Source organism: Sorex fumeus, unplaced genomic scaffold, assembly GCF_029834395.1.
Source record: "Sorex fumeus unplaced genomic scaffold, SorFum_2.1 ptg000013l, whole genome shotgun sequence".
NCBI classification, from domain to species: domain Eukaryota; kingdom Metazoa; phylum Chordata; class Mammalia; order Eulipotyphla; family Soricidae; genus Sorex; species Sorex fumeus.
The window spans coordinates 18,161,039-18,176,269 of record NW_026606070.1 but is presented as its reverse complement, the minus strand read 5'-3'; the positions used below and the strand labels follow the sequence as shown (position 1 = coordinate 18,176,269).

General features: G+C 38.8%; 1 protein-coding gene across 1 annotated transcript in view; it reads right to left on the bottom strand.

Moving 5' to 3' along the window:
- Positions 1-1,820: 1,820 nt before the first annotated feature.
- Positions 1,821-15,231, bottom strand: part of LOC130020585 (transmembrane protease serine 11E-like) — an 83,952-nt gene continuing 70,541 nt past the window's right edge. Inside the window, exons 6-10 of the mRNA XM_056111177.1 lie at positions 8,844-8,882; positions 6,963-7,140; positions 5,345-5,604; positions 4,603-4,745; positions 1,821-1,982 (exon numbers count right to left, since the gene is read on the bottom strand). Coding sequence (XP_055967152.1) covers positions 1,821-1,982; positions 4,603-4,745; positions 5,345-5,604; positions 6,963-7,140; positions 8,844-8,882 — 782 coding nt within the window. The remainder of the gene's footprint in view (positions 1,983-4,602; positions 4,746-5,344; positions 5,605-6,962; positions 7,141-8,843; positions 8,883-15,231) is intronic.

Here is a 15,231-nt window from a genome sequence, read left to right as displayed (position 1 = left end):
CAGCGCCTAATTTTTTTAATATAAATTACTCCTTAACCGTTTTCTGGGTTTCGGCTAGGAATTCGGGTTAGTGTCTGGCGGGGTCATGCAATGCTGCTCTGGCCGGCAGAGAGCGGCAGTGCTACGGCCCTAAGGAGGGGTTCCATGCTAGCCAGGTATGACCTCCGAGCGTCAATCCCCCTGAATGCAAATGTTATTAGTTTAATGCTGTATTATTTGCACCAGTAAAGTCAAAATCCTCACGAATTTTGGTTTTCTCTTTTTGTTTTTTTGTTTTTTGTGTTTTGTTTTGGTTGGGGAACCACACAAGGGGATGCTCAGGGCTTGCTCCTGGCTCAGGGTTCACTTCTAGTGGGAGTTTAGGGGGCCGAGATCCAAATGGGGCTGGCCAAATGCACCAGAAAGTTCCTGCTGTTCTATCTCCTAGCCCTGATTTTGATTTTCAAGTCAAAATAAAGACCTTGTATGATCGAAAATCTGCATAAAATGAAAAAGGGTAATTAATTCAACAAAATTCCACTTTTAATGTGCCTGATGTTATGGCACAGAGCTAACTTTACAATGGCCTAGAATCTTGAATATTTTGTCTCTAATATCTCGGTAATAATTTACTGAAGCCAAAATTATGAAGGTGACTAAGGTTCAATCTTTTTTTTTTTTTTCAGACAGTTTGCAGTTCAGTACCGTACTCGGTAAAGGAGAAAGGAAACTTCCAAAAAACTTACAGAGATATTCCTAAATCTGGAGAAGTTCTAAAAGTCCAAGCTGGAAGCATGGGCCTAAGCAGGGAAAGATAAGTAAATCATCTCCAAATAGATGTCTGATCTCTAAGTTCATTTGCACAACTTGAAAACTAACCTCTGGACTTGTCTTTGGGAGAAACTCTGGAAAGTATCTAGAAAAATATTCAAACACTTTGTGGAAAAAAAAACATTCTTTTCAATAATTTGGAGTAATTCTATATTCTCTCATTTAAGCATAAATATTTTCTACCGTAGATATACTAGTCTTCAAATAATTGTCATTCTTGTATCATATTTGAAAATACTCTGCAGTAATTTAGCTAGCGGCATTTCCCTATCATCCTAATGTCAAGAAAATACATGACTTATTTATTAATGTTAGCCGTTGACATCCTCAGCAGTGCAATGTTAAGTAAAATTGTATTTACACTTTATACTATTTTAGTTCACAGGAAATCAGACCCTTCCCTTCATTTATTTTTGTAGCTGTTTGACTAGAAATGCAAGTAAAAGCTATTCATGTTTTTGTATGTTTCCTTAACTTACTTCCATTATTAAGTAACATTCTTGTGCCTGTCTGGCCTTTCATAGTGATTATGATCGTTCTCCTAATTTCCTAAAGGAAAAAAAAAACACATACTTTATATATGTATATATATATAATGTTAGTTTTTATATTTATTTTACTTTTGGGGCCTAGACCTTATGACTAGAAATATACTGAGATTAGAAAAGTGACAGAAATAAAAAAAGGGTTCATTTCAAATTATATATATGTATATACACACATGTGTGTAAATATATATACACATATATAGATATACTTGAGAAATTTGTCAGCAAGGCAAAATTTTGATGATAGAAAGCTCTTTAAAATAAATTATTACAAGTCGGAACAGGATCCATCTGGCACAAATAAACGCTCCTGTGTGGAACAGAGAAGAATATATGTGGATCAAGCCAATACTTTAGTTAGGTGGATCAGACTTCAGTGGCGTGCATGGCTTCTTCTGAGACTCTGTCTTTCTACAACTGTCAGGACACAAAAATGATTCCACTCTAGACGGTATTTTTTCCTTAGACACCAGTCTTGGAAGTGATCCACTCGCGAAAGGCTGTCAGTCTAGTATAGACACCAGGTTTATTGGGTTGTCCACATTCATCTCCCCAGCTCACTATTCCAGCGAGGTACCAGATATCTCTAGTATCTGAACTAACCAGTGGTCCTCCGGAATCACCCTAAAGGAGAAAAGAATCATTAATCATCCAGTTTACTGCGGAATAATTTTCTAATTATCTATCATAACTTTTATGAAAAGGCCAGTTTTAAAGGTTTCAGTTTATTCAAATTGAGTCATTCACTCCATCTGTGTCAGTTATTCACATAAATGAAAGTTCCAATATTTAAAGAAATGGCTTTGTCTTGGGTTTCAATACATTTAAATTAAAAATTCTATTTCTTTGGAGAACAGTGCTCAGTTTATCTGATATCTGAAAAAATTATTCCCCTACAGCTTGCCTCTTTATTTGTGTTACATAGTTCCACAAAAGGTGAAAAGTCTATAACTGATAAAGAACACAGTCATTAAAGTCAGACATCTGGTTTTAAATCTTGTCTGACCCTTCCAACTAAGACTTATTCACCCTATGAATAATATCTAATTGGTTGTTTTAAAGATTCTATAAGACAATGACTGTAACATCCTGTTTAGTTTACAACCTGGCCCAAAACAAAACTAAGTAAATACATATGCTAAACTCCCAACAAATTCCAAGTGCTTGTATCTTGTAAGTACAGGGCTAGATATGTATATATATATCTATATATATATATATATGTCAAAACTCAAAGTTGACCGATCATTATTCAAGATTTCTAAGGCCATCCATTAAATGTTCAAATCTCAATGAGGTTCTTAATTAATAAACTGTCTTATTAACTAAAAGCAAATCTAGATCTAAGTTCCAATTTCTTCATTTTAGCCAAAAAATAAAAAATAAAAAACCTGAAAAACAGGAAAATAAAGTAGTTTTCTGAAATTATGCTAATCAATTACAAAATTTGAATTTAAATACAGTAATCTAACAAAGAAGATAATCCTTTTTCCCCTACATTAAATTTTCTTATGAATTCTCTTTTGTTTGTGTAAACATATTAACTAATACTAGTAACTGAATTTTAAATAATGTCTAATTGTAATCCGGGGCTGAGATCTCCAAGCCTGCTCAGATAGGGACTGGGCCTCCTCCACCCATATCCCCCATCTTCCAGTAGCTAGGTGTTACACCCACCAACTTTGCCCCCCCCTCGGGGCGCCATGTAATCTCACAAATGGCTAAGATCCAGAGACTTATAAAACCAAGATCCTAGAAGCCCAAGGCCGCATTTGCAGCCTCACGACCTCTTATTGTCTAGGTTTTGCTCTCAGAGAACCCAGCAGGCTATCAAAAGTATCCTGCCCGCACATATGCCTGACGAGAACACCTGTAAAGGTGATTAGAGGCTGCCCCAAAAGGCTCCATCCTTCTCCAAGAACCCGGCAAGCTACTGAGAGCATCACGTCCACATGGCAGAGCCTGGCAACATACCCATGGTGTACTCGATATGCCAAAAACAGTAACAATAATGGTCCTCATTCCCCTGACCCAGAAAGAGCCCCCAGTATGCCATCGGGCTATACTAGCATGTGACAGGGACGAATGGAGACATTACTGGTGCTCGCTAGAGAAAATCGATGAACAACAGGATAACAGTGACAGTGACAATTGTAATCTATTAATCAATAAATGTTTACTCTCATATGTTGTAGGAGATGTAAAAAGGATAAAAATGAACACAGCTTTATCTTCAAAAATTTTTTGAATAAAATGCACCACAGAAAAATATTTGAAAAGCAAATCATTCTGATCATTAAAATCCATATTAAGGGAAAGCATAGTAGAATAAAGAGATAATAAATTCCAGTGACGACAAGGTTTGAACCTATTTATGTGACAGGAACAAATGAATCTGAAAGAACAGTAATTAAAGCTGGTGTTATATTAGATAGAGGAGCCAGAAAAATGGTAATAGAATCATAATTTGTAAAAGAAAGTAGTTATATATATGTATATATATAAACCTTTCAACTTATCTAATGTTTAGACAGAAGAGAAGAAAAAATAACAAAGCGAAAAACCAAAAATAAGTGAGTGGAGACAGAGGGAAGAAAATCAACATAGTCCAGGATTGTGAAACCTAAAATAATTAAAAATAAAAATAATAATAATTATAATGGAGAAAGAGAGGTTAGCCAAAACCAATGAGACAAGAAAATATAGGAAATATAATTCAAGATTTTCACATATTACCTTACTGATGAAAATATATGGAATCAGTCAAGTGTAAAAATTGTGGAATCTAGAATTAAATGACTGCTGAAATTTGAGTTCTCCTCTTTAGTTCCCCAAACTTACAAGGCACATTCACATCTAAAGCCTTCATCAAAATATCACTATAGTGCTAAGGAGGCAGCACTGGGGGATGAAAAACTGGGGACAATGGTGGAGAGAAGGTCACACTGGTGGTGGGATTGGTGTTGGAACATTTAATTCTTGAAACAGCAGAATTATGAACAACTTTGTAAACCACAGTGTTTAATGTTACTCATGCTGAGTTACATGCTCAGAGTAACCCCTGAGCTAGGCTGGGTGTGACCCAAAAAGAAAAAAAAGATTAAAAAATAATAAAGGAAAAATGACCGATGGCACTTAAGAGCATACTATGTATATAATTATACTATGTATACAATTTCTTGTAGATCAATAATAAACAGTTAACAAAAAATTAGACATCATATTAATTGGTTAAACCACTTACCTGACATGCATCTCTTTTTCCTTCCAAGAAGCCAGCACATAACATTCTAGGAGTTATGGCATTATTATAAACCTGAGGTTCATTACAGGTTTTGGTATCTATGAGCTTCACCTGTACTTGCCGAAGATGATTTTGAGTGTTACCTAGAGGGGAAAATAATTTGATATATGTGTATATAGTCTATGGGCTGGAGCGATAGCACAGAAGGTAGGGCGTTTGCCTTGCACACGGCCGATCCGGGTTCGATTCCTCCGTCCCTCTCAGAGAGCCCAGAAAGCTACCGAGAGTACCCCACCTGCACAGCAGAGCCTGGCAAGCTCCCCGTGGTGTATTCGCTATGCCAAAAACAGTAACAAGTCTCACAATGGAGATATTACTGGTGCCCACTTGAGTAAATTGATGAACAACAGGAAGACAGTGCTACAGACAGACAGTGTTTATAGTCTATAAACCTGATGAAAATCATTTACTAACCATTGGACAAGGTAGTGAGAGGGAATAGAATAGTATGCAATTTTTCAGATACTATATTTCCTAAGCGATTTAAATTAAAAAGTATCTAGGTAAGAATTCCCAGGCTTTAAAGGAATCTATAGATTTAAATAACTTAGTTCACATTTCCTGTGATTCGGGGCATATGACCAATAAACCGGCATATTTTATGTAATGTTACTGGAGACCAAATTAGAGTTTAGAATGCCCTGGAACACCAAACTTTTTGATTTTCTTTGCAGATGCTCACCATCATTTTGCAGTGCTCCAAATCCTGTCACAAACATCTCAGCACCTGGGTGGAACTCGTGGGATGCATCAGGGAGACAAACTCTGTGCACTGCATTTGTGTAGGGAACAGGGCGAGAAAGCTCCGCAACTGCAATATCGTAGTCATGGGATGGATAATTGTATTTCTCATGGACAATGATCCTCCGGATGCCACGCTTCATCCTCGGATGGTTGAGTTTTACTCCAAAGGCAGCAGTCCACCTGGCTGGGTTCTTATAACTAAGGAGAAAGTATGGAGAATGAGTTCCCTGTACTACCACACAAACAAAACAATGATAGAAACAACTTATTCAACACATGCCAAAGCTTCCGTTTTAATGGTGAGAATACGACAAACTCTCTGATCTGAGAGAACTGTCTAATCTAAAGAACAGAGCCCAGGGGACAGGTCAGGTGGAAATGCCACAGTGCATGTCCGTGGGAAATACGTGCTCTACGTGCCAGCTCGTGCATACCAGGCCATGGGGCCTTTTGATATTTCTGTGCTTTGGTGATATCAAGGGGGAAATGGAGAGCATATTCTACACACACTGAGAGAGCTAGATGCATTCTATGTTGCCTAACCACAAGTGTACATATTTCTCTGAAAACCTAAAAAAAGTTGCAGAATAATTGAAGGAAGCATTGCTTTTCTATGTATCACAGGCAATCTCTACAGGCTTGAATGGGTGCCATTTGGTGGTATACCAAAGCCAATATTAAGCCGTATAATTTGTCACCTCCAAGTTTATTCATTTTAAAGTATTCTTACTCTGTGACGCTTTTCTACTACCTCTAGATAACCTGCCTATCCCCCCTCTCTGACAGAGGTATGCCGCAAGTAGATATTGTTCTTTTTAACATAAAACTCAAAATTCAAGGACAACTTTAAAATTCCTGGTTCCTTTAATCAGAAAAATTACCAATGGATAATTTATCTACTTAAACACCGGCATCATTTCCATTTTCAGATTAGAAACTCATAGAGATTTAAGAGTTTCTCACTCATGCTGATATATGCTATCTTTAATTTTTGTCTAAACTCATCTTTGACAGACTTTGAGATATTTCCTTTGCTTAGGATTCACCACCCCTTTCGTTGTTTGTTTTTGTTTTTTTTTTTTAATTAGGCATTGTGGTTTAGAAAATTGTTCATGATTGAGATTTAGGCATATAACATTACAACCTCAATTCCTTCACCAAAGTCCACTTCCCTCCACTGATGCCTCTAGTTACCCTCCAACCCTTCTGCCTCCTCGTGACGTGACATAGACCGTTATTCCCTCTCTAGGCATGCAGTTTCCAATACCATCACAGATAGGTTTCACGCATAACACTTTACCCCCTTTCAGTACCCCGCCTCCTCCACGGTGACACTTGCCCTCACCCTTGCTCTCTTCCCGGTCCTATTCCCATCCCCATTCCACTCCCACCCACAGTGGACAGAAGACCAGCACCTCACAGCTATTGCCTCTGGGAATTTGTTACTCCCCAGCTATGTTTCTTGATTTCCTGTATCTGAGAAAGATCGTTCCGTGTCTGCCCCTCTCCCTCGGACTAATTTCATTTGCCATTCGTTCCTAAGGCTCGGAACTTACTCTCGAAAGCAGTGGGCGGCACTCACAAGCCACGTGCTGTTGATCAAGGTTCCTCCACAGCGGTGGACCCCATCCCACTGCAGGCTGACTTGCCAAGGCCATTCCCCTTCTTCCACCTCTGTTCCGCCAACAATCCTGAGACTCTCTCTGGCAGTTTTACTCCTTCTTGTCCCACAGCCTGTAGAAAGATGATGCGTTCCCATGAACAGTGATTTATACGTATCAACTTTATTAAGAAATCCCATCCTTTCGTACTTTGTGAGCCAATCTTTTCTCTCATCTCTTTTCTTAAACAGTAGTGTTTCACTTGCTTAACTTCTATTCATTTTGTAAAGTTTAACTTAGCCATTACCTTAAAAATAGGATTATGACTTTTCTAAAGCTTGACAATTAACAATAACACTCCCTCTATATATGTAAGTGTAAATAGATATGACATACAGGCATATATATAATCTTCAATTCTTTATACTGGGGTCTCGCGATTTTGATTTTATCGACATTTGGGGTCAATAATGAATCTTTTTTTTATTTTTTGCTGGAGGACCAGTGGTGGGAGTTATTCTATACACCATAAGATATTTATATAAATGATATATGTTCTATATACTATAAGATATCCTATTTTATACATAATAAATAGCAGTAGCATCCCCACACACAATAATAATAACCAATAATTCCACAATGCTGATCAGAATCACCTTAAAAACTCTAGCGTTACTATTGTATAGGCATTAATCTCACGTAAATAATCTAAGTTTTTAGGTGCTTTTATGCGAGGGTAATATTTATCTATTTAACATCCATACTGCCTAACACATTCCTAGCACATATGAATTTCCTAATTAATGTTAGTAGTGTGAATATCTTTAGGCAATGGAATTATCATGTGGTGTTCTGTTCAGTTAATGTTGTTAATTAACCATTTTGACAGTTGGATATTTGTTTCCATTTTTCAGAATAATTGTAAAAAAGTGAATAATAGTCACTAGGATGATCCAGGGGCAATAGTAGCTTCTGGTTACTTGAAGGGTGCTTTCTGTTTGTTGATTTAAATAAGAAATATTACAGGAATGCACAGAGTGATCTTTTTTTCTAAAAAGGGAGAAGTAGGCCAAATAAGTTTGGTAGTACCTACAAATCACAGTGGGTTACTTTACTATATACATAAAGCTATTATCTGGGTCTTCAATAATTTCATCCATATACACTCCAACCGCATATTTACCTGCAATTAGTATCAAATGAATTTATTTATATAAGTTTATATCAAATGAAAATTGATGCAATTAATATCAAATAAATATGTAACTACCATCAAAGAAATTTTCAATAATATCAAAACTTTATTTAGTATGGAAAGTGAGTTTACTTCTCTAGCTGAAAAGAGCAGTACTCGAATAACTTTTATTTAAGCTTTAGAAAATTTTTCTGAAATTATTAATATATGAATTTGAATATTCACAAGTAAAAACTTTTGTCCACTCTTTAACATTTTACTACTCTCTCCCACTATATATCTACTTTAGTGATACAGTCTTCTCAGAGAGGTCACTCAGTAAGCTGGGTGCATCTTTGCCTGTGAGAGACGTGTGTTCAACCCCAGCATAGCATGGCCACCTCTGCCCCACAAGGAGCTAACCCTGAAGACAGAGCCAGGAGAAACCCTAAGGGAAAACTGGGTATAACGCAAAAATAAAAGCAAGTAGATGTCTCCTAATTCTGTTATTGTTTAATAATAAAGTGTGTCTCGGAGGTAAGATAAAGCACCATGAGCTATGCACTGATCAAGCCCTATACTGGGGAGAATGGGAGCCTAAATAATTTGTAAACATTTAATGTTCAGGTAAGGCATTTTAATAAATACACTAAACTTACAGTGGTTCAGATAGTTGTCTGTTTCTGTCTTGTTGATTTCTGAAATACACAGAAATGATGAACTTAATTCCACTATAAATTCATATCTCCTAGGTTGTAAAGCAAGCAATATGGTTAGTTTATTGTAATTATAATATGTTCATAGTCTCTGGAAGATAGAAAAGCTGAACAATGTTTCTTAAACTTTAGTACGGTAAAAAGTCACAGAGGGAACATCTTCATAATGTAATTATAATTTATATTCCTGTCCTCAGAAATTCTGATTGAGTAGTTTGATGTTAAAACACAGAAATTTATGTCTGATATCAGGAAATTGGATGCAGACGTAGGTAGCTCAAAATCTGTTTAGAAAAAAAATAGTATTTGAAACAATAATACTGATTCACAAATTTAGTATTTTATTGACCTTTACTGCAGATTAGAAAATTCATAAATTTGATTTCATTTGTGCAATATGTCCAAATGTCATGCCCATAAATTAAACCTTAGTCCCATTTAAAATGTCATTCTAAGAGAGAGACATACATAGAATGACTGCATCCATTGGTGGGATATCAATTAATCACTTAATCACTTAACTTCCCGTTAGTCATCGATTTGCTCGAGCGGGCACCAGTAACCTCTCCATTTGTCCCTGTCGCGTGCTAGTGTAGCCCAATGGCATCTGTTCGCTCTGGGAACATGAAGAGCCTCAAACCGATCGTTCATGATCTTGACGAAGAAGTCTGACCATCTAGTAGGTGGGCGGCCACGCGGTCTTTTGACATCCTGTGGAATCCAGTTGGTAACAGCTCTAGTCCAGCGGTCGTCTTTAAATCTCATTACGTGACCAGCCCATCTGATTTTTGACACCTTGGCAAATGAGACAGCATCCCTGATTCTTGATCGTTGACAGATGTCAGAACTCCAGATTCTTTCTCTCATTTGAGTGAAACGTGATATTCCAAGCATAGCTCTTTCAATTCCTCTTTGGGAGACCTGAATAGCGTTCTCATCTTGCTTGCGTAGGGCCCAGATCTCTGAGGCATATGTTAATGCATGAAGAACAGTGGAATCAAAGAAATGTGCCCAGAGCCGGAGGTTCTTCGTCCTCTTAGCTATTTCTTCGAAGTTCTTGAAGGCGTTCCAAGCTGCTCTCTTCCTCCTGCTCAACTCGGGTGCCAGGTCATTTGGCATGTTGACTTCTCGACCTAGGTACACATAGCTGTTGCATTCGGAGATGGTCGTTCCATTGAGAGCGAATGGGGCATCAGGAACGAGGCTGTTTCTCATAAACATTGTCTTCGTAAGATTCAGCTGTAGTCCTACCTTTCCACACTCACGGTCAAAGTCGGCCAGCATTTGTGCCGCTTGGTTGATGTTTGGTGTTATTAAAACAATGTCATCAGCAAAGCGGAGGTGGTATAGTTGCCGACCATCTATCTTCACTTCCATTCCTTCCCATTCTGGTCGTCGCATTATGTTCTCGAGGGTGGCACTGAAGAGTTTCAGTGAAATGGTATCACCCTGCCGCACCCCTCTCTTGACATCAACGATCACTTCTTTGTAGAATGGTGAGATCCTGGTAGTGAATCCACAATACAGCTCACGGAGGATCCTGATGTATTGGGCTTGAATGCCCTGATTGGCTAGGGCTTCAATGACCGCTTCCGTCTCAACAGAATCAAAGGCCTTCTTTAAATCAATGAACGTTAAACAGAGCGGCATCTAGAACTCCCGAGAAACCTCAATGAATTTGGTTATTGTGTGGATATGGTCGATGGTGCTGAATCCTTTGCGGAACCCGGCTTTCTCCTCACATGGTTGTCCTTCATCTAGTGTTCTGCCAATCCTATTTAGGATGACTCGAGTGAACAACTTGTAGATGACAGACAATACGCAGATCGGGCGATAGTTGCCAATGTCATGGATGTCTCCCTTCTTGAACAGTAGTACGGTCCTGCTGGTTTTCCACTGGGACGGAACCTTGCATTCAGACAGGTAGAAAGTGAAGAGCTGAGCCAGTGTATTGATGAGTACTGATGAGAGGTTCTTCAGGTGTTCAGGTCTGACCTTGTCTGGGCCGAGTGCTGTTCGTTGCTTTACCAACGAAATGGCGTGTCGGATTTCGGAAGGGAGAACGTTGGGAACGACATATCCATCCTGTGGAATTTGGTATGTCGGCAAGTGGACATGGCTATCGAAGAGATTTGAGTAGAAGTCATGGATAATCTTCTCCATTGCCATTCTGGAGGATGTGATCGATCCATCAGGACATCAGAGGGCAGTCATTTTGGTCTTGTAGTTAGCGAAGGACAGGCGGGCGTTATGAATACTTTTCCCGACTTCTGCCGCATCTACCAGTACTTCTGCTCTTCTCTCTTTGAGGTCTTCCTTGATCGCATCTCTGCACTGCTTTGCGAGCTCGGACGTTAGCTTGCGGTTGCCTGAGGCATGCGCCAACCACGCTGTCAAATTAGCTCAAGAGTTTTCGAAGACAGGCGTTTTTTTGTGGCTATCTCTCTTTTGGCGTTCCTCGCACATTCATGGAGGTGCTGAACCAGTCGATCGTATTCCTCGTCAATGTTGTCAACAATGGCATCTTCCCATGTTGCCGCAATAGTGCCAAAGAGTTCCCAGTTGGTGGTCGTTCTGGGATTTCTCTTCTTGAACTTTGCAGCCCTTTCTCCCCGCTCTGTGAAGTAGAATTTTGCACGAAGGAGACGGTGGTCCGATCCCGTTCGAAATTTTGGGACAACAGCGACATCGGTCAGGCAAAACCATCGCTTGAATATGATGTGGTCTATTTCGTTGTGGAATCGTCTACCGGGAGACTCCCATGTCCATCGTTTAGATTCTGCCTTCTGGAACTGTGAGTTACCATGGATGGTCTTGGTCGACATGATGAACTCAGACAGTCTCTCACCCTGTACGTTCCATTCTAGGCCATGGGTTTCGATGTGAAGTTCTTCAGCTGATCTTCTCGGTCCTATCGTGGCATTAAAATCACCCACGATGATCTTGTAGAAGGTGTGGTCTTCTTTATAGAACTTCTCCAGCTCCATGTAGAACTTCTCGATTTCTCTTTCATCATAATGAGATGTTGGTGCGTAGACAACGAAGATAGAAACTGCAGGCAGTGAGCCACATCTATTCAAATGTAAACGTCCGATTCGGGTTGTTAGGCATTCGAATGAATCAATGCTCATGGCCAAGTTTGTGTTGACAAGGACACCGATGCCTCCAACACCTCTTTTATCGCATGTTCCAAGGAACAATTCTTCTCCAGTGTCGAAAACGGCATGGTGAGATTCATGCCTTCTTGTCTCAGTCAGACCAATGATGTCGTACTTGATCATTCGCGCTTGTACCATCAGGTCCTCAATGGATGTATCTGATGCTAGCGTACATGCATTGAAAGTACAGATGATCATTTTTGTCTTCCTTCGGCAGCCTAGTTCGGCCTTGAGATTTTGTCGGCCTCTCCTTTCTCATCCTTCTCAGTGCTGCCATGTCGGTGAAGCCTTCAGGGTCAGGTGAATGAGACCATTTGTAGTTACTGGTTTTGGCATATCGAATACACAACGGATAGCTTGCCAGGCTCTTCCGTGTGGGCGGAATACTCTCGGTAGCTTGCCAGTCTTTCCGAGAAGGATAGAGGCTTTTGGGGCGACCTCTAATCATCCTTGTAGGTGTTACCATATTTGAACCCTATCAAATATGGTACGACAATTCCGGAAGATGGGTATTTAGTGTCTTATGATGTGTCACGCGGCCGCAAAGGGGCCACGCAGGTCCGGAAAGCGTCCTGGAGTGTGGCGACGGCTGGGTAGTGGAGGTAGTGTCGATATAAAATAACATAATAGGAGACTAACATACAAAGACAGTCAAGACAAGGGCCAAGAATATTGCTCCATGTTTGGAAGCCTGCCTCATGAGCTGCGGGAGAAGGCAGCTGGGATAGAGAAGGGATCATCAAGTCAATGATGGTTGGAGAGATCATTCGGGATGGGAGATGTGTGCTGAAAGTAGATAAAGGATCAAATATGATGGACTCTCAGTATCTGTATTGCAAACCATAATGCCCAAAAGTAGAGAGAGAGTATGGTTCCCCCATAGGGTCTGCCATAGAGGCAGGGGGAGATTGGAAATAGGAGATTGGTTTAAATGTTTGTTTAAATCAATAAATTACTGTATATGTATATTAGTGTATATGGATATATACACTACTTCAATAGCTACTCACATAAACAATAACCATAAATATAAATATAAATATAAATATAAATGTACTGCAGACATTAGTGGTGGAAAATGTGCACTGGTGGAGGGACAGGTGTTTGATCATTGTATGACTGAAACTCATCATGAAAGCTTTGTAAGAGTTGCTCAGGTTGAATAAAAAAAAATGTCATCTCTTTCTAGATAATCTTTCTGCTCAATCGTCAGCAAACCATTTACTCTCAAACTATTAAATATTACTCAGCTCATCAGTGGTTCTCAGCACTCAAGCTCATAGTCTCTGCAAACACTAAAACAACCAAAAGATAGATAAATTTTCAAACTCTCAAATTTCTTGGCTCAGATTTGACCAAAAAAAGTTCTCTTTGAACATCACAGATACGAATTCTAAATTCATAATAATAGCACTGTAGCTGGAGCAATAGCACAGTGGTAGGGCATTTGCCTTACACGCGGCCAACCCCACCAACCCAGCCGACCCGGGTTTGATTCCTCCGCCCCTCTCGGAGAGCCCGGCAAGCTACTGAGAGTATCTCGCCTGCATGGCAAAGACTAGCAAGCTACCCGTGACGTATTGGATATGCCAAACACGTAACAACAAGTCTCACAATGGAGACATTACTGGGTCCACTCCAGCAAATCAATGAACAATGGGAGGACAGTAATAGTGACAAGCGCACTGTCCTCCTGTTGTTCATAGATTTTGCTATGACTTTGCAAATTCATAGTAATAATATTGTTAATTTTTAACTAGTTAATATAAGCTTTCTAGAAACATATATTCTAGAAAGTTTCCTTTTTTCATTTCTTTGAGGGGGAAAAGAAACTGTAAAAATAGGTATGCGATCTTTATATTCTTTATTTCAATGAAATGTTCTTCTTTACCATAAATCTTACATAAAAAACTTCTGGCCTTACTTATTGATGCTAACGATAGCATGAACTTCATAAATGTTTGCATTGTGTGTCAGCACTGGGTCTTACGCTTGGTCTAATGCTTGTTTTTTGAAATTCATAGGAACTTCGTCTCATAGCTTGTGTTTTTTAAAGTGGAATCTGAGAGGAAAATGAAACATGGCATCAACAATGGAGATACACAAAATGTGTGTGTTCATAGGTTTCAGTTCCAGCCAGAGCAACTGCATATATAATCCATGATATTCTGTGACTTAAAACTCCAATGTACCCACAATTTCCAGCAACCCAAATTGAGTATAAATGCATGATGTTCACTGCTAAATACACAAAGGACTAACGGACCCAGGAGACCACACTTTCTACTTTAAACCTGAACTTGATAAAAAGGAATAAGGCAATAATATTCTAATAAACAGAAATGGCTAAGGATGCTACCATGTTCTTTCTTGGTACTGTTACTTCCTGTATGAGCCAATAGCTTCAACCAAATATAATGACTTAGAAAAATTTTTGTTCTTTTACAACTTAAGCTAGACTGTAAAAAGCACTGATAAAATGTGTATATAGGGGCTGGAGCAATAGCACAGCAAGTAGGGTGTTTGCCTTGCACTCAGCTGACCCAGGTTCAATTCCCAGCGTCCCATATGGTCCTTTGAGCACCGCCAGGAGTAATTCCTGAATGCAAAGTCAGAAGGAACCCCTATGCATTGCTGGGTGTGACCCAAAAAAAGCAAAAAAAAAAAAGTGTATATAATGAAGTCAAATAAGAAACACCTTAAAAAGGGAAATAAAAACCTTGTGTAAGACTTTCCCCTGGTCTACAAAAATAAATATACCTTAATATATGAACAATAAAGTATATTCACATAAACTTCATGATCCATATCAAAGTTAGATGCTCTTTTATCTGAAACAGATTTTACAATATGATGGTGCATAGTAAAACTCATGTTAGCAATTTAAATTTTAACTTTTGTTTATGATATGATTAATAAGCAAAAATACTATGGCAGTTAAAACTATGAATAAAAGGTTTTATGTTTACATTAAATAGCACTTTTGTATTACTTTCTAATATGAGTCCAAGATTTTCGTTCTGTCCTAGGTCCTACAAACTAGTTGTCTGGTTCTGACCACTAAAATCTCCCTTTCAAATGTGTTTGATGATTGCATGATCAAGACTTAAACCTGAAAGCTTTGTAACTTTTCCCACAGTGATTCAATAAATAAATTAATTAATAATTAAAAA